We start from the raw sequence: 17,601 nt of genomic DNA, 5'->3' as shown, positions 1-17,601 counted from the left end.
TGCACTAACACACCTGGCTGTGTGCTCGGCTTTTTTTTCCCCTGTAAATGGGGACTATGAGCTGGGCACATAGCTCAAGGTAGAGAGCACTATCTTAGCATACCCAAGGCCCTGGGTTTTATCTCTAGCATTGTTTATTGAAGTAGGTGGAGCCAGGTGTGGTGGCATAAACCTCTAATCTCAGTACCTGCGAGTCAGAAGCAGGAGGATCTCTGAGTTCCAGGCCAGTCAGGGCTATATAGTGAGACCCGTCCAAAAAAAATCCTAAAGTTCTATTTGTAAACATGAGTGAGTTTTAGGTACCTACAGATACACGGCTCTGTTTCCTGTCCTTTGGGATATCACACCGGACGTGAACCAGGTCAGCTGCTGTAGGAGGGTATGCAGAATGCAGAACTCATAGGCAGGAAACTAGGCCTGCCACAAACATCTCTTTATCTGTAACAAGCTACTTCTCCTTTCTGGACCCCAATTTCTTCACCTCTGAAGTAAGAGTGTGTTGTTATTTGTTTTTCACTCTTTGGGGGGCCTGCCACCCAACTCCCAAATAAATCACATGGAGTCCTATTATTTCTTATAAATGCCCAGCCTTAGCTTGGCTTGTTTCTTGCCAGCTTTCCTTACATTTAAATTATTCCATCTACCTTTTGCCTCTGGGCTTTTTCCTTTTCTTACTTCTGTATCTTACTTTCACTCTTACTCCATGGCTGGCTGGGTGACTGGCCCCTTCTTTTCTCCTCTTGTTCTCTTGTTCTTCCTTGATCCCTCTCTTCTCTTTTTCTCCTCCTATTTATTCTCTCTGCCTGGCAGCCCCACCTATCCCTCTCTCCTGCCTCGCTATTGGCTGTTCAACTCTTTATTAGACCATCAGGTGTTTTAGACAGGCATAGTAACACAGCTTCACAGAGTTAAACACAACATAAAAGAATGCAACTCATCTTTGCCTCATCAAACAAATGTTCCACAACATAAACAAATGTGACACATCTTAAAACAATATTCTACAACAAGAGTGGCCTTGGACAATCAGGTCACTTCTAACCTCGATGTATAATTTACTCGGGATTAGATTTGTGAATAGACGGCATGGATTTTTTTTTCTTTTTCTGATACAGGGTCTTGCTATGTGGCCCACATTGGCCTTAGAGTTTCTCAGTGCTGAGAATACAGGTGTGTGCTATCATACTTGCCTGTTACTTGTTTTGTTTCAAGACAGGGTTTCTCTGTGTAGCCCTGGCTGTCCTGGAACTCACTTTTTAGACCAGGCTGGTCTCGAGTTCACAGAGATCTGCCTGCCTCTGCCTCCCGAGTGCTGGGGTAAAAGGCATGTGCCTCTACCACCTAGCAAGCACACGTAAACTCTCCCACTTAGTTGTATCTCAAATCCCTTTTTACTTTTTAGAGATAGAGTCTAAATTACCCAGATTGGCCTTGAATTTTTCCGTAGCTCAGACTGACCTTGGTATCATCCTCCCATCTCCACCTCTCTGGTGCTGGGATTAAAGATGAGTTCTCATGTCTGACCCAATCCATACCTTTTAATGAATGTAAATGATGATTGGAGTGGGGGGGGGTACAGCTTTTAGAAAACAAATCTCAGAAAATGTCTGGATAATTCAGGCAGTGGTGGGGTACGTCTTTAATCCCAACAGTTGGGAGCAGAGGCAGGCGCATCTCTATGAGTTTGAGGCCAGCTTGGTCTACAAAGTGGGTTCCAGGACAGCCAGGGATACACAGAGATGTTTGTTAAAAAAAGAACAACAACAACAAAAAAAACCACCTAAAACAAACAAACAAAAGAAAGTAAGCTATGCTAGGCAACAAGCCTTTAAATCTGGACCTATTTGTTTATGTGTCTCACTGTGTTTACCTGACTGGCCTCCAACTCAGATCCAGAGACCCACTTGCCTCTGCTACCCACCCCCATAGTCTAGCACTAGGATTAAAGGCATAGCTCACCCCAGCCTGATAATTAAAATCTGGAAACATAGATCCATAAAAATACTGAGATTTGTGCTCTGAAAACCATGTTTGAGTTCACACATCTCTGTGACAAGTTTTTCTTTATGGAATTACTAAAATGGCTAAGGACCATTTTCAGTGCTATAACTCAAGTTAAAATGAGGACTAGCATTTTATGAAGTAGTGCTAGAATCACAAATGTCTAAATGAATTAATACGGTTGATAAAATAACTGGGTGTGATGGCACATGCCAGCACTCTTAAAAACAAGCAGAGGTGGGGCCGAAGAGGAGGCTCAGCCAAAGAGAACGCTCGCTCCTTTTACAGAGGACCCGGGCTCAGTTACCAGCACTCCCATGGTGACTCATAACCACCTGTAACTCTAGTTCCTGGGGATCTGACGCCCTCTTCTGGTACCAGGACACACATGATGCATATACACTTAGGCACAACACTTATACATTTTGTTTTTAGTTTTTGAGATGGTTCCGAGGAGATGGCCCGGTGTTTAAGAGCACTGACTCCTCTTGCAGAGGATCCAGGTTTGGTTCCAGCACCCACAACCATTTGTAACCGATTCCAGGGGGGACCCGATGCCCTCTTTTGGCCTTTGCAGGCACAGCACATACATAGTGTACATACATACATGCAGGCAAACACTCCTAGACATTAAATAAATAAATCTCAGCCAGGACACACGCCTTTAATCACAGCACTTGGGATGAAGAGGCAGTCAGATCTCTACAAGTTCAAGGCCAGCCTGGTCTACATGGGACTATAGGAGTGAGCCATCATGACCACGGCTGCTTTTTTTTTTTTTGCTTTTGAGATAATGTCTCACTACATTGCTTAGGCCGGTCTTGGGATCTTTCTGCTTCCTCAGAAGCAGAAGACCTAGGATTACAGGCCTTGGAATACCTAGCTCAAACTGACCTATTTTTATGTTGTCTTTCAGCTTTTATTTATGTGGGACATTAAAATTTTTTTTTTTGAGAAAGTGTCTCATAGCCCAGGATAGGCTGTCTTGTAACTTAACTATATAGTACCCCATCCCCTCAACTGATCTCAAATTTATGATCTTCCTGACTCTACTACCTCAGCACTGGAATTCAGGTGTGTACATGTTACACACCAAGCTTAATGTGGTGGCTGGTTTTGTTTGGTTTTTGTTTTCTGAGGTGAAGTCTCACTGTGAAACCCTGGCTGGCCTGGAACTCACTATGTAGACCAGGTTGGCCTTGAACTAACAAAGATCTACCCTTCCCTCTCCCTGTGCTGGGATTAAAAGCATGCCTATCTGCGCCTTTCCCCTCTCCCCCGACTCCCACCCCTCGTTAATGTGTTTCCTGATTACGTAAATTGTATAGGTTTGTTTTCAGAAGAGATAGACATAATAATGCAATAAAATATCAATCCTAATGTATATTATTACTAAGACGTTTAACAAATGTCTTGAGCCAGGTGAAGTGGTACACACATTTATAACAGCACTCAGGAGGCAGAGGCAGGTGGATCTCCATGAGCTCAAGGCCAGACTGGTCTACATAATGAATTTCAGGACAGCCAGGACTACATAATAGAGAGATCCTGTTTCAATAAATAAATAAAGAAAGAAATAAAAAAGTTTATTTATTTATTTTTTTTTAATAGGGTTTCTCTGTGTAGCCCTGGCTGTTCTGGTAACTTGCTCTATAACTTGCTCAAACTCAGAGGTCCACCTGCTGCTGCCTCCAGAGTGCTGGGACTAAAGATATGCAGCACCACACCCAGCCCGGCAGTTTTAAATACTTACTGAGTTTTCCTCACTGGACTATGTGACTGTGACTGGTTTATAAAAGTAAAGAAATACAAGTGTTCTTCCTCATTGTATAAAAAGCAGAGTAGTAAACACACAAATGTAATAACCATAATAAGGAGACAACCAAATATAAAAACACACAAATATACCATAACAAAGAGAGTCAGTTCTTGGAGAAGGAACCATCACCACTGAAAACACAAGAATGGGCAGGAAAGTCAGTTGCCTAACTGGAAGGGGAAGGGGAAAGGGAGACTTTCAGGGAAAAGCAAATGCAACCCCTCAGAAGTCAAAGAAGCTACCGTGTGTAAGGGTAACTGAAATCTGTGGCTGAGATGAGGTCGAAGATTTGTTGTAGGCAGGGCCCAGATGTTGGAGTTTGGTTTGGGGCCGTTGTACTGAAGGCAACAGATGCCTTTGAATATTTTCACAGGGTGGTGACTTGACCAGATCTGGTTTTGTTAAAGATCACTTTGCTGAGCTCTGTGGAGGATGCCTTGTAGGGAAGCCCAGTGGGACATATTAAATGAGTGCGGAAATCTGAGATGGGAGTTGTTCATGGACTAGAATGTGAGTGAAGATAAATGAATATAGGTGGTCATGTGTTTGAGAAAGAATCCATGCTTAGGTGTGTGGCTGGGTAGTAGAGGGCTTGTCTAGCAAGCCCAAGTCCTTGACTGAATCCGCCAGCACCACATAAATGTGGTGAGTTGGCAAAATCTATAATGCGGTGGTAGAGCAGACAGATCCAAAGGTTAAGGTGGTAACTGGGCAAACGTGGTGCCTTATGCCTTTAATAACCCACGCTTGGACGGCACATACAGGAGGATCTCTGTGAGTTCAAAGTCAGCCTGGGGTACATAGAACAGAGAAGACCAAGAAAATCAATGAATCTCGGGCTCCAGTGTAAATTCACCACCCAGCCAGCTAACTTAAGGTACAGAAGCAGCGAGGAAGAAGACAGCCCAGCCCAATCTAGGCGCACTCCCACTGTATGGTGGAGCGGAGTCGGCGCAGTAAGAGGGCATTCAAGCCTCAAAACTTCCCGCCTGCTCACAACCTACACGAGCCCCAACCTCCTTTGCGGGTGACGCTAACTTTTTCCACATCCGGTCGTCCCTCGCTCGACCCCTTGTAACACGGAGCCCTCTCCCCTACCGCTCCCGCCTCTTCCGTGTTTTGGTGCGCACGGGTTCCGTCAGACGCGGCGCTGATTGGCTGTTGGCCGACTCGCAAGCGGCGATTGGTTGTCGCTGGTTGTCTTTCAAACGCCTCCGGGTATATGGTGTGAGGTGGGTGGGGCGCCGGTGGCGCCCGCCGGTGAGTGGGTCCCGCAGCTTTGGTGGCTTGGCGGCTCGGGCCTCTCTCTGTGGAGTCTGCGGCAGGCCAGGCTTCCTGGAGCGGCTTGGGAAGGCGTCCGAGCCGGCCCTTAGCCTCCGCGCTCTCGGTCTAGGGGTCGCTGCGGCTGGACTGGGTCAGCGCCACGCTTGACGCCGCTGATTCCGGGAAGCCCTCCAGGCTGGGCGCTCCGGGACGGTCTCCTTCCTCCTCGGAGTTGTAGCCATCCTCTGAAGCTTGGCTCGGGCCTCACCGCCTAGGTAAGCTTTCCCTGGGGGCCTGCCTACGGTCCTTTTTGTGCCCTGATCGCCCTGGTCGCACGCTTTGTTTTGGTGCGGCGTTCAGCCGTCAGATCCTGTCTGTGAGTCCTTGCTTAGGACCCGGGCCTTTCTTTTTCTGGATTGCCGCTCAGAGTTCGTTGATGCCGAGCGACACTATGTACTCTCTTGTTGAGGGCATGGTTTCTTACTGTGAGTACTGACGAAATGTTAGAAACGTTAGGGACCCTGTGGGTTGGGTGCCGCCTCCCCACCCCCACCCCCAAACCAGCTCAGAAACAAGGATAGCTATAGCTAACCCTTATTGAGCACTAGTACTGTGTTAGGCTTACATGGTTAAGTACTTTAAGATCACAAAACTAAGGAGTTTGGTTCCATTTTCCTTCTCCATCCATTTGCCTGGTCCTTTCTCCGCATAGACATACCCACATACACGATGTGTAGTACGTGGTAGCTTTCTTTTTTGAGTCAGTCTTTGTAGCTCTGACCGGCCTGAAACTCTCAAAGGCCAGCACCACCACCCCAAACCCCACCACTCTCTTTAAAGAAAATGTGTGTGTGTGTGTGTGTGTGTGTGTGTGTGTGTGTGTTGTGGCAGGGCACACACATGTCAAGGTGTGCGGTATGTATGTGGAGGGTAGAGTACAACTTTGTAGAGTGGATTCTTTCCACTTTTATGTGGGTTCCTGGGGTCAGACCCAGATTGTCAGGCTAGTATAACATGCATTTTTGTTTTTGTTTTTTTTCTACTGAGCCACTCCCCCCCCCCCCCAATCTCTCTCTTTTTTAAGACAGGATTTCTCTGTGTAGTCCTGGCTGTCCTGGAACTCGCTCTGTAGACCAGGCTGGTTTCAGGCTCGCAGAGATACACCTGCCTCTGCCTCCCAAGTGCTGAAACTGAAGATTGGCGCCACCACCACCCAGCTCCACTGAGCCATCTCACTGTTCCGCTGATCAGCCCTTTTAACATCTCTCCTAGAAATTTGGCATGAACCTTTCACTTTGTTCTCATCTTTCTTTAACAAATATTTATTATATTAAGAATATTTAGGCCGGGCGGTGGTGGCGCACGCCTTTAATCCCAGCAATCGGGAGGCAGAGCCAGGCGGATTTCTGTGAGTTCGAGGCCAACCTGGGCTACAGAGTGAGTTCCAGGAGAGGCGCAAAGCTACACAGAGAAACCCTGTCTCGAAAAACCAAAAAAAAAAAAAAAAAAAGAATATTTAACAAAGATAGACACTGAAGACAGAACATAAACAAACAGGGTTCCTACATTCAAGTGGAATCTTCATTTTAACATTAAAGGAGTGGTGGGGTCAAGCATGGGGTAGGCAAAGCAAAGACAGGTTGTCTGGCATTGAAAGTCTGGCGAGAGATTTAATGATATAATCTAGTAAGGAATAGAAAGCTTCTGGATCGCCGGGCGGTGGTGGCGCACCCCTTTAATCCCAGCACTCGGGAGGCAGAGGCAGGCGGATCTCTGTGAGTTTGAGGCCAGCCTGGTCTACAGAGTAAGATCCAGGACAGGCACCAAAAATACACAGAGAAACCCTGTCTGGGGGGGGGGGGGGGGAGAGAAAAAGAGAAAAAAAAAAAAAGAAAGAAAACTTCTGGATCATAATGGAGGCTATATGGAATAAGAATATGAACCTTGGGCTCAGCCTAACCTGACTTACCATCATTAGATGGCCTTGGATAAACTAATTCATCTTTGTCAGCTTCAGGTTATCCATTAGGTTTCAAATAGTGCCTACCTCATAGGGTAGTGTCACCAATTACATGATGCAAATAAAATGCTTAATATGAGACTGGTGAGGTAGGCAGTAAAGTGCTTGTTTCACAAACATCAGGAGGCCCTAGGTTTGATCTCCAGAGCCCACGTTAAAAAAAGTTCAGTAGCTGGTAGTGGTGGCACAGTCATTTAATCTCAGTATTCAGGAAACAGGCAGATAGATCAAGGCCAACCTCATCTACGTAGTGAGTTTCAGGACAGCCAGAGGTACAAGATAGAGACCCTATCTTGTAAAAAGGTCAGTATTTATCTGTAATCCTATCTCTGGGAAATAGAGACAGGAGGATCCTTGGAGTTCACTGGTCAGTCAGTCTAGCCTACATGGTGAGCTCCAGGCCAGTAAGAAACCTTACATTGAAAGCAAACAAACAAAACCCTCAGATGGTTGATTCTTGAGGAACAATAGAGGTTGCCCACATAGACATACTTAGTGCTTACTATGGCTAGGTCTGATGGGACAAACCTGTAATCCCAGCTACTTGGGAGTCTGAGGCAAAAGGATTGCAATACATTAGGCTACAGAGTTTAAGGCCAGCCTGGGCCACTTAGGGAGACCCTGTCCCAAAATACTATGTATAAGGCCCTAGGTTCACTCCTCAGTACCAAAAATACCCAAAACAACAACAAAATAGTGGGTTTTTTAAAACTTGTTTATTTTTATTTCATATGCAGTGATGCATGTGTGTTTGTGTGAGGGTGTTGTATCTCCTGGAACTGGATTTTCGGGACAGCTGTGAACAGCCATGCAGAATTGAACCTGGGTCCTCTGGAAGAGCAGCCAGTATTCTTAACCGCTGAGCCATCTCTCCAGACCCTTGAGATTTATTTTTACTTTAGTGTGTACAGGTGTTTTGCCTGCATGGATGTCTTCATCACATCCAGCAATGCCATAAGAGGACAGAAGAGGGTGTTACATCCCTGGAACTAGAGGCACAGATGGTTGTGAGCAGCCCAGGGTGCTACAAATCTAGCCCAGGTCCTCTGAAAGAGTAGTCAGGGCTCTTAACTATTGAGCCATCTCACTCTCTATCTCTCTCTTTTTTTTTTTTTTTTTTGTGCGCCATCTCTCCAGGCCTAACAAAATAGTATTGTATTTGACATATAGTAAGTATGAAGTTCAGAACAAAAAGTTTTGTTATCCCTATTTTTGCCAAGACCTCACAGCGTGTAGGTGGTAGACCTCTCTTTGAAATTGAGCATTGGGAATATGCTCTGAAGCTATTTGAGAAAATGTCTGTTAAAGTGTTTAGCTTAGTGTTTGGCACATGGTCAGTATTGTCTCTTCCCGGGAAACCAGATAGCCTCCAGGGCTTGAGAAACTGCTGGTCCATTCTTACTGAAAAACGCACAGGATACTGAAAAACACCTGCTGGCTCTCAGCAGGCTGCCTGTCCATTCTTTGCCTCTAGCATCACTGGAGCACAGTCTTACAGCTCTGGATTTCTTCTCTTTCCTCTAAGATAAAAGCCATGTCACCTCCTGGAAAAGTTCCCCGGAAAGAGAACCTGGGGCTCCAGTGTGAATGGGGGTCCTGCTCCTTTGTGTGTTCAGCCATGGAGGAGTTCTTTGAGCATGTCACTCAGCATCTGCAGCAGCACATGCATGGCTCCAAGGAGGAAGAAGAAGAAGAAGAAGAGGACCCACTCGGTAAGGGACAGGAAAGCTCAAGCTCAGGTGGGAAATCCGACTCCTAGAAAAAGAGGGCAGCTGGGAAACAGGTTTATATTCTTAATTATGCTTTCTTCTTCGTTCATAAAACATTGTGAAGTCATTTCTAGAGAATTCAGTCAGCCAGGATGTAAAGAATGTTTACCATTAGAAGCAGTTTGTGATTTTGTGTGTATAATGTGTATGTGGGCACATGCATGCCATGGCTCAAGTTTGGGGATCATAGGACAACTTGTAGGAGTCAGTTCTTCCTTCCACTATTATAGGTCCCATGTCGTCATCAGGCTTGACACTAGCTCCTTTACCTGCTAAACATCTTTGTGGGGAGGGGCATGGAGACAGGGTTTCTCTGTGTAGCTTTGGAGCCTGTCCTGGAACTCACTCTGTAGACCAGGCTGGCCTCGAACTCACAGAGATCCACCTGCCCCTGCCTCCCAAGTGCTGGAATTAAAGGTGTGTACCACCACTGCCTGGCTTGCTGGACCTTGTCCCTTAAACATTTTTTTGGGGGGACATTTATTTGTTTATTTTGTATGTGTGTGTAATATGTGAGCACACCATGGCATATGTATAGAGATCAGAGGACAGCTTGTAGGAGTCCATCCTTTTTTTTCCACCATGTGAGTTCTAAGGATCAAACTCAGATTATTAGGCTTGGCAGTAAGTGCCTTTACCTGGTGAGCCTTCTTGCTGCCCCTTTCCCCATTTTTTTGCGATAGGGACTCACTGGATTCTTGGCTGGTGTGAAATTCACTGTATAGACCATGCTTGCCTAGAATTCATAGAGATCTTAGTGTTGAAATTAAAGGAGTCCAGGCTGGGCGGTGGTGGCGCACGCCTTTAATCCCAGCACTCGGGAGGCAGAGCCAGGCGGATCTCTGTGAGTTCGAGGCCAGCCTGGTCTCCAAAGCGAGTTCCAGGAAAGGCGCAAAGCTACACAGAGAAACCCTGTCTCGAAAAACCAAAAAAAAAAAAAAAAGAAATTAAAGGAGTCCGGCTGCCTGTGCCTCCCAAGTACTGGGATAAAGGTGTGTGTCACCATGCCCAACCTCCCCTTTTTTTTTCCCCTTCCTTTCCTTTTTCTTTTCTTTTCTTTCTTTTTTTTTTTTTCTTTTCTTTCTTTCTTTTTTTTTTTTGTGAGTGGGTGTTTTTGAGACAGGCTTTCTCTGGGTAGGCTCAGCTGCTCTGGGCCTTGCTCTGTAGATCAGGCTGACCTCTAACTCAAATGAGATTTGCCTACCTCTGCCTCCCAAGTGCTGGGATTAAAGGCATGGGCCACCACTGTCCGCCTTTCCCTTTTTATTAACTTAGTTATTTATATTTTTTGTTTAGATTTATTTATTTTGTTTTACGTGTCTAAATGTTTTGCCCTCGTGTGTATGTGTACCATGAGTATGCCTGGTGCCTGCAGAGGTAGAAGAGGATCTTGAATTCCCTTGAACTTGAGTTATGGTTGTAAGCCATCATGTGGGAACCAAAAGCAGGTCCTCTGCAAGAGCACCAAGTACTGTTAACACTTGAGCCATCTCCTTCCCTGTTTACATCTGAGACAGATCTCAGTAATCCAGACTAGCTTCCTGCCCACCGAAGTCCTTCCAAATGCTGGGATTACTAACATGAGCCACCACACAGGGTTTGGAGCACATTTATATCGTAACTGCACATCATAGCTAAGAGAGTAATTGAGCAGCTTTGTTCAGTGTGCTCCAAAACGCTCCTGGCATTCTGATTACTCTTTTTTCCTTCTCTTTGATAGAATCTCATGTAGCCCTGACTGACCTGAAACTTGTTATATATCAGGAAGTCCTGATCCTGCTGAGATTCTGGGATTGCCATAGTTATATACCAGACCTGTTTCCAAAGTCAAATAATACACAAAAGTGAAATTAAGGGATGGTTTTACTTTCTGAAGTAAAGCTTTTCAAAATAAGCAAATTCCTGTCAAACATTGAAAATGTGGTGCTTAGAGGTGCTGGAGTCATAGGAAGTGGGTTGAACTAAATAATGGCCTGTCTGGAAATAAGCAGATTAGCAGGTAAAAGAGAACTGGAAAACCTGTGTTGGGAGGCCCTGTCTTCCTCAGGGACCAGGAGAAACTGAGCAGAGGCTGTATACTTGCTAAGGGATATCCTAACTTGTTCTTCCTGGGTCTCTGACTCCCTCGGTCTTGTACACACACTCTTAATCTCAGCCCAGACGACTCCTCTCCTATGGTCACTCTTAGTGCAGGACTCTTTCTAACTTCAGTCAGCATTGCTACTTCTCTTTAACACTTCGTTTGTGGCAGGGTCTTACTCTCTAGCCCTGGTTGGCCTCGACGTCATGGCCGTTCGCCCGCCTTACACTCTTGAGTACTGGCTTTATAGATCAGAGCCAGCACACCTAGTCTGTAATACTTGTCTGCTGCCACATACCTTACCCCATATCCATTGCCACTAGATAGAGTTTTGTAGACGTGTTTACTTCTCCAACTGAAAGCCATGTGAGGACAAGGACGGGGACCCCGTGATACCTGATGCAGTTGAAAGTCGTTAGCATGGCTACATACTGAATGAACTGGTAACTTGGTCAGAGTCCTGCTTAATGTCTGAGATGGAAAGTAAACTGAGCCTTGGAAAGTATGAGACCAATCCTTCTAACCCCTGTTCTGCAGAGGAAGAATTCTCCTGCTTGTGGCAGGAGTGTGGCTTTTGCTCTCTGGACAGTTCTGCCGACCTCATCCGCCACGTCTACTTCCACTGCTACCACACCAAGCTGAAACAGTGGGGGCTGCAGGCCTTGCAAAGCCAAGCCGACCTCAGCCCCTGCATCCTGGACTTCCAGAGCCGGAACGTCATCCCTGACATCCCTGACCACTTCCTGTGTCTGTGGGAACACTGTGAGGTCAGCAGACAGTGCCAGAGACGGGCGGAAGGCAGCTGGGGATCTGGACTCAGGATCTTTCCGGGGTACCTTATAGTTGTGAGACTCCTGCTAGTATCTCCCGTCTTCTTGTGTAACTCCTTTATCCTAAAACTTTCCCGTTCCACAAGTTAGTTAGGGAGAGGGCAAGAAGCCCCCTTGTGATATGGGTGAGAGTCCCTCTGACCACTCTTGAGTGCTCACCCCAAGTTGCCCTGGCACAGAGTACCTTCGACAATCCTGAGTGGTTCTATCGGCACGTGGATGCGCACAGCCTGTGCTGTGAATACCAAGCAGTCAGCAAGGACAACCACGTGGTGCTGTGTGGCTGGAGAGGTAGGACCACCGTCTGCTCTGGCCTCTGGTTGACACTCTGGAGGGGTTACGGGTCTGGAGGAGCCAGGGATGGGACCAGTCCTGCAGGACAAAGCAGGCTCCTGGCTGGAGAACGTGGTACCAGAGCCGCGCTGGGGAAGGGGATTTAGGGATGGGACATGCTCTTCCTTCCCAGGCTGTACCTGTACCTTCAAGGACCGGTGTAAGCTCCGAGAGCATCTCCGCAGCCATACCCAGGAGAAGGTGGTGGCCTGCCCTACCTGTGGGGGCATGTTTGCCAACAACACCAAGTTCCTAGACCACATCCGGCGCCAGACCTCCCTGGACCGTAAGCAGTTGGAGAGAAGAGGGAGAGTGTGGGCTATCCTACTTAAAGGGAAGATGAGTGTGTTCACAGGGGAGGTGGCTGCTGAGGAGATGTGTACCCTGGCTCTCCTCTCCTTTGGGATCAGGCACCTCCTAGACTTCTCTGAGACATTGTTTAGCACTTACTGTTTGTGGTATCAGTCATCTCAGGAATTCTCACAACAGCCCCATGAGGCAGGCTTCTTATTCCCCTTTTACAGATGAGGAAACTGAGGCTCAGAGAGGTTAAGTCACTTACCTGAGATCACACAGCTAGTAAGTGGTAAAGCTGGGCTTCTAACTCAGGTCTGGACTCCACATCCCATCTGTAGCTTCCCTTTGCCCCTTGGGTGGTTGGGTCCCTCTGTCTGGGATGGTCCCCTCTCCTCTGCCCTCCGCTGTTGTCTTTAGTCGCCCTTTGTTCTGCCCTTCCCCCAGAGCAGCGTTTCCAGTGCTCTCACTGTTCCAAGAGATTTGCCACAGAGAGGCTGTTGCGGGACCACATGCGGAATCATGGTGAGTGGCCTGCACCCAGCCTCCCTGCCCTCTCTTCGGGGTCCTGTGAGTCCACAGATCATAGCTTCTTCTCTGCTCCTCAGTGAATCACTATAAATGCCCTTTGTGTGACATGACCTGCCCACTGCCTTCCTCCCTCCGAAATCACATGCGCTTTCGACACAGTGACGACCGGCCCTTTAAATGTGATTGTTGTGACTACAGGTAAGGGGACCCGGGGGTCAAAATACAGGGTTCAAGTTTCGGGGTTCCCTATGCTCTTCAACCCTCCTGATTTCTCCTGGCAGCTGCAAGAATCTGATTGACCTCCGGAAGCACCTGGACACCCACAGCAAGGAGTCAGCCTACAGGTGTGACTTTGAGAACTGCAGCTTCAGTGCCCGCTCCCTCAGCTCCGTCAAGTCCCATCACCGCAAAGTGCATGAGGTGCGTGGCTGTGGGACGACGTGACGGTGGGGCGACGTGGCGGCGGGGCGAGGGCTCTCGGGAGTGGGAGTGAAGAGCTTACCTCACTGCCTTCTGTCCTCATCAGGGAGACTCAGAGCCAAGGTACAAATGTCATGTCTGTGACAAATGCTTTACACGTGGCAACAACCTGACTGTGCACCTTCGCAAGAAACACCAGTTCAAGTGGCCCTCAGGACACCCTCGTTTTCGGTATGCATGCATCTTCCCGCACAGACGCGTAGGCTTTCCTTGGTTTTGTTTATTTATATATATATATATATATATATATATATATATATATATGTATATGTATATATATGTAGTATGTATATGTGTATGTATGTATGTATGTATATGTGTATGTATGTATGTATGTATATGTGTGTGTATGTATGTATGTATGTGTGTGTGTGTGTGTGTGTGTGTGTATATGGGGCGGCCAATGCTCCTCTAGAGGTTGGGACGCAGTTTGTGGAGTTGTTTTCTCTCCTATCTTTGGTGGGTTCCAGATACTGAACTCAGATCGTCAGGCGTGCATGGCAAGCATTTCACACTCTGAACCATGTGACAGACTTTTTAACAGGGAAGAAGAACGACTTTGATTTTTATGGTACTTTGATGCCTACCCTCTATGTTTAGACTCAACCTTAAAAATAGTGGTGGAGGGCCGGGCGGTGGTGGCGCACACCTTTAATCCCAGCTCGGAGGCGGAGGCAGGCGGATCTCTGTGAGTTCGAGGCCAGCCTGGTCTATAGAGTGAGTTCCAGGACAGGCTCCAAAACTACACAGAGAAACCCTGTCTCAAACCCCCCCCCAAAAAAAAAAAAAACCAAAAACAAAAACAAAAACAAAAAAAATAGTGGTGGAGCAAAGATTGGTTTTGTGTTTCATTTTATTTTATTTATTTTTTGTTCTTGTCCTGGAACTCTCTTTGTAGACCAGGTTGGCCTTGAACTCACTGAGATCTGCCTGCTTTTGCCTCCTGAGTGCTGGGATTAAAGGTGTGTGCCACCATGCTCTTGTTTCTTTTTGAGACAGGATCTCCACATAGCCCTGGCTGGCCTTGAACTCACAGAGATCCACCTGTCTCTGCCTCTAATGAGATTATAGGCATGTGCCACTATGCAAGGCTGTGACTTTTCTAATGGAAGCTTGGTTTCAGATTCAACAAGTAACGCCATAAGTTCTGTAGCCAGAGTGAGAATAAAGGCTAAGGGTCCTGACTTTCAGCTCCATGGCCTTCTCATACACTTTGACACTCTGCCCAGTTACAGAGCCAATCAGTCTCTACTGGGTTGGGCTTCTGCACTAATTTTTCCATTTTGAGTCCTCTCCTGACCCTTTCTTGTACATGTTCCATTAAAAACCTTTTCTTCATCTTCAGTTCTATCACATAGGATCCTCAGACTTCTTCCAGCTAGCACATTTGTGTCCTCACCCTCTGTCTTCACCCTCTGCTGCTCTGCTGCCTTCTCCTCCTCCAGGTACAAGGAGCATGAAGATGGGTACATGCGGCTACAGCTCGTTCGCTATGAGAGTGTGGAGCTGACACAGCAGCTTCTCCAGCAGCTCCACGAGGGATCAGACCCAGGAGGGCCACTGAATGAGAGCAGCCTGCAAGGCATCGTTCTGGAAACAGTGCTAGGGGGGCCGGGACCTGAGGAAGAGATGGAAGAGGAAGACAGGGATGAGGGGACAGCCGTCTCGGCTTCTCAGGACAACCCCAGCTCTGCCATCCATATGGTCAATCAGACAGACAGCCAAGGCCAGCGAGAAATTGTCTACTATGTGCTGTCTGAAGCCCCAGGAGAGCCCCTGCCAGTCCCTGAGCTACCCTTGAGAGAGATGGAAAAGCTTCAAGGAATACCTGAGCAGCCAGAGGTTCGGATGGTATGAGGCTGGAGAGCCTGACCACTCCTGCAGACCCTGGAGTTTGAGCCAGGCAGGTAGCAGTGCCCCTGATGGGCAGCCTTTATTTTTGGATGCCTTTGAAAGTGGTGCCGGGAACAGTGTGTTCCCCTCTGACTCAGGCAGCATCATTCCACAGACTCTGTAATTCCCTCCCCGCTACTGTTCTTTATGGGGAACCTGAGGAGTTGGACTCATTGAGGAAATCCTACATGTATGTTCTCAGTAGAGGAGGAGCTGTTACCAGGGTTAAGCATACTCCCTTGGCATGCTAGACAGTGGGTAAAATGAGTCCACATCCATTCCTGTCTTTAGGGGTCCATTGGCCCAGGGATGATGAGTTCCTTATGGGAGCCATTTTCTCACTATAAGTTAAGCATTGAGAACAGGTTTCATTTCTCTCAAGGTTTCCTTTACATTCTGGGGACACTTGTGGTTATCTTCAGGGACAAGATTGGAGACACTGTATATGTATGACAGTTGTTTTTTGGTAATAAAAAACCACTTGGGGTTGTTACTTATTTCTCAAATTTGGTGGCAGTTAGCTAGGTAACAGAGATACAGCTGTCTAGAAGTGGGGCTGAATAATTAGGCTTGCCCCTTTATTGCCCAAGATGGTTTCTTTAACTGTCGTGTACCCATTGCGGAGTCTGTCCATTGCTTCCAGGGCATCTACCAGCGTTGTGGAAGGTGACCTCAAGTACTTGTCCATGAGTGAATACTGGCAGTGTCACAGAATGGAGATGAATGACAGGACTACTCCTCAGTCCTAATTAGAACTCTGTGCCTCTAGGGTAGCTTGGAGTACTGAGACTGCAAAGGAATCTGTAGAGGTGGGTTGGGAGGTCACCCAGAGAATCCCAAGTACTCAAGGGCCAGAAATCAAGCTAGAAAATTGTGTCTAATACGTTTTCCTAAAGAGTGGATCTATTTTTCATTGAATAAAAAAATTCTTAATGTATATTGCACATATATGTTCATTTAATTTTATTTTATGTCTATGAGGGTTTTGCCTCCATGTAAGTATATCTTTAGCCCATGGAGGTCAAAAGAGGGTGACTGATCCTCTAGAACTGAAGTTACAGACAGCCGTGAACTACCATGTTGGTGCTAGGAACTGAATCTGAGTCTTTGCAAGAGCAATAAGTAATATTAACTGCTTAGCCATCTCTCCAACCTCTGCCATTGGAGGAGTCTTAGAGAAGTTGAAACTCCTCAAAATAAGAACCTTTTTTATTTAAATTTTCTGGGCATGATGGCATACTCGTTTAATCCCAGCAGGCAGAGGGAGGTGGATCTCTGAGTTCAAAGCCAGCCTGGTCTACAGAGTGAGTTCCAGGATAGCCAGAGCTACACAGAGAAACTCTGTCTTAAAAAACAGCCGGGCGGTGGTGGCGCACGCCTTTAATCCCAGCACTCGGGAGGTAGAGCCAGGCGGATCTCTGTGAGTTCGAGGCCAGGCTGGGCTACCAAGTGAGTTCCAGGAAAGGCACAAAGCTACACAGAGAAACCCTGTCTCGGAAAAAAAAAAAAAAAAAACAAGCCGGGCGGTGGTGGCGCACACCTTTAATCCCAGCACTCGGGAGGCAGAGGCAGGCGGATCTCTGTGAGTTCGAGGCCAGCCTGGTCTCCAAAGTGAGTTCCAGGAAAGGTGCAAAGCTACACAGAGAAACCCTGTCTCGAAAAACCAACCAACCAACCAACCAAACAAACAAACAAAAAACAGTAGTGTATATGTGAGTATGTGTTTGTGTCTGCAGGTACATGGTGTGCAATTGTGTAAGCATGTGTGTGGAGGCCAGAGATCAGTGTCACCGATGTCCACTTTATTTTTTGAGACAGTTTCACTGAGCCCTAAACTCACCTATTGGCTAGACTAGTTGTCCAGTGAGCTCTGGGAATTTGCCTGTCCCTGACCCTGCTGCACTGCTAGTTTACTGACATCATCCTGTTTGTAGCTTTTATGTGAATGCTGGGGATCTGGGCTCAGATCCTCATGTAGGGCACGTATGGACTGACGAGCCATCCCCTAACCCTGTTCAGCTGTTCCTCAGCATATTGTCCTTTGTTGGCTCTGCTAGTCTGGATAAAGGAAATTCTCCATGCTACAGTACATGGAGAGACCATGCTCTTCATTTTTTTAATAAACAGTCCTGAGCACTGTTTATTCATTAATACTCAAGTGCTCTTCTGAAGCTGTCCTGTAGAGAAAGAGCTGAGTACTAGTAAGCATGTGTGCATTCATTCTCTGCTCTTGACTGCATGGGTGTCAAGTTCCTGCTACCCTGACTTCCCTGAAATGCTTGGACTGT

General features: G+C 47.0%; 1 protein-coding gene across 3 annotated transcripts; it reads left to right on the top strand.

The window, feature by feature from the left end:
* Positions 1–5,041: 5,041 nt before the first annotated feature.
* Positions 5,042–16,229, top strand: Hinfp (histone H4 transcription factor). 3 transcript variants are annotated; one of them, XM_059267695.1, is made up of 10 exons: positions 5,042–5,358; positions 8,629–8,815; positions 11,490–11,719; positions 11,962–12,073; positions 12,249–12,401; positions 12,857–12,934; positions 13,018–13,138; positions 13,222–13,360; positions 13,467–13,591; positions 14,866–16,229. In XM_059267695.1, the coding sequence occupies exons 2-10, from the start codon at positions 8,638–8,640 to the stop codon at positions 15,275–15,277; spliced, it is 1,548 nt and encodes a 515-aa protein (XP_059123678.1). In that variant the 5' UTR covers positions 5,042–5,358; positions 8,629–8,637; the 3' UTR covers positions 15,278–16,229. The 3 variants fall into 3 exon arrangements, with proteins under 3 accessions (XP_059123678.1, XP_059123679.1, XP_059123680.1); XM_059267696.1 differs by lacking the exon at positions 5,042–5,358 and having other exon boundaries at positions 8,319–8,815; XM_059267697.1 differs by lacking the exons at positions 5,042–5,358; positions 8,629–8,815; positions 11,490–11,719; positions 11,962–12,073; positions 12,249–12,401 and adding an exon at positions 12,647–12,694 and having other exon boundaries at positions 14,866–16,228.
* Positions 16,230–17,601: the final 1,372 nt, after the last annotated feature.

The sequence above is a fragment of the Peromyscus eremicus genome, chromosome 7 (assembly GCF_949786415.1).
Source record: "Peromyscus eremicus chromosome 7, PerEre_H2_v1, whole genome shotgun sequence".
Lineage (NCBI taxonomy): Eukaryota > Metazoa > Chordata > Mammalia > Rodentia > Cricetidae > Peromyscus > Peromyscus eremicus.
Note: the sequence above shows the minus strand (reverse complement) of the source record. Positions and strands in the feature narration are given on the sequence as shown.

What these genes read in the sequence shown, in the direction of transcription:
- Hinfp (XM_059267695.1), top strand. Translation starts at nt 8,638, where the DNA reads ATGTCACCTCCTGGAAAAGTTCCCCGGAAAGAGAACCTGGGGCTCCAG. An exon ending in GGTGCTGTGTGGCTGGAGAG is followed by an intron (nt 12,074 to 12,248) that starts GTAGGACCACCG and finishes CTTCCTTCCCAG; the next exon opens with GCTGTACCTGTACCTTCAAG. An exon ending in GGACCACATGCGGAATCATG is followed by an intron (nt 12,935 to 13,017) that starts GTGAGTGGCCTG and finishes TCTGCTCCTCAG; the next exon opens with TGAATCACTATAAATGCCCT.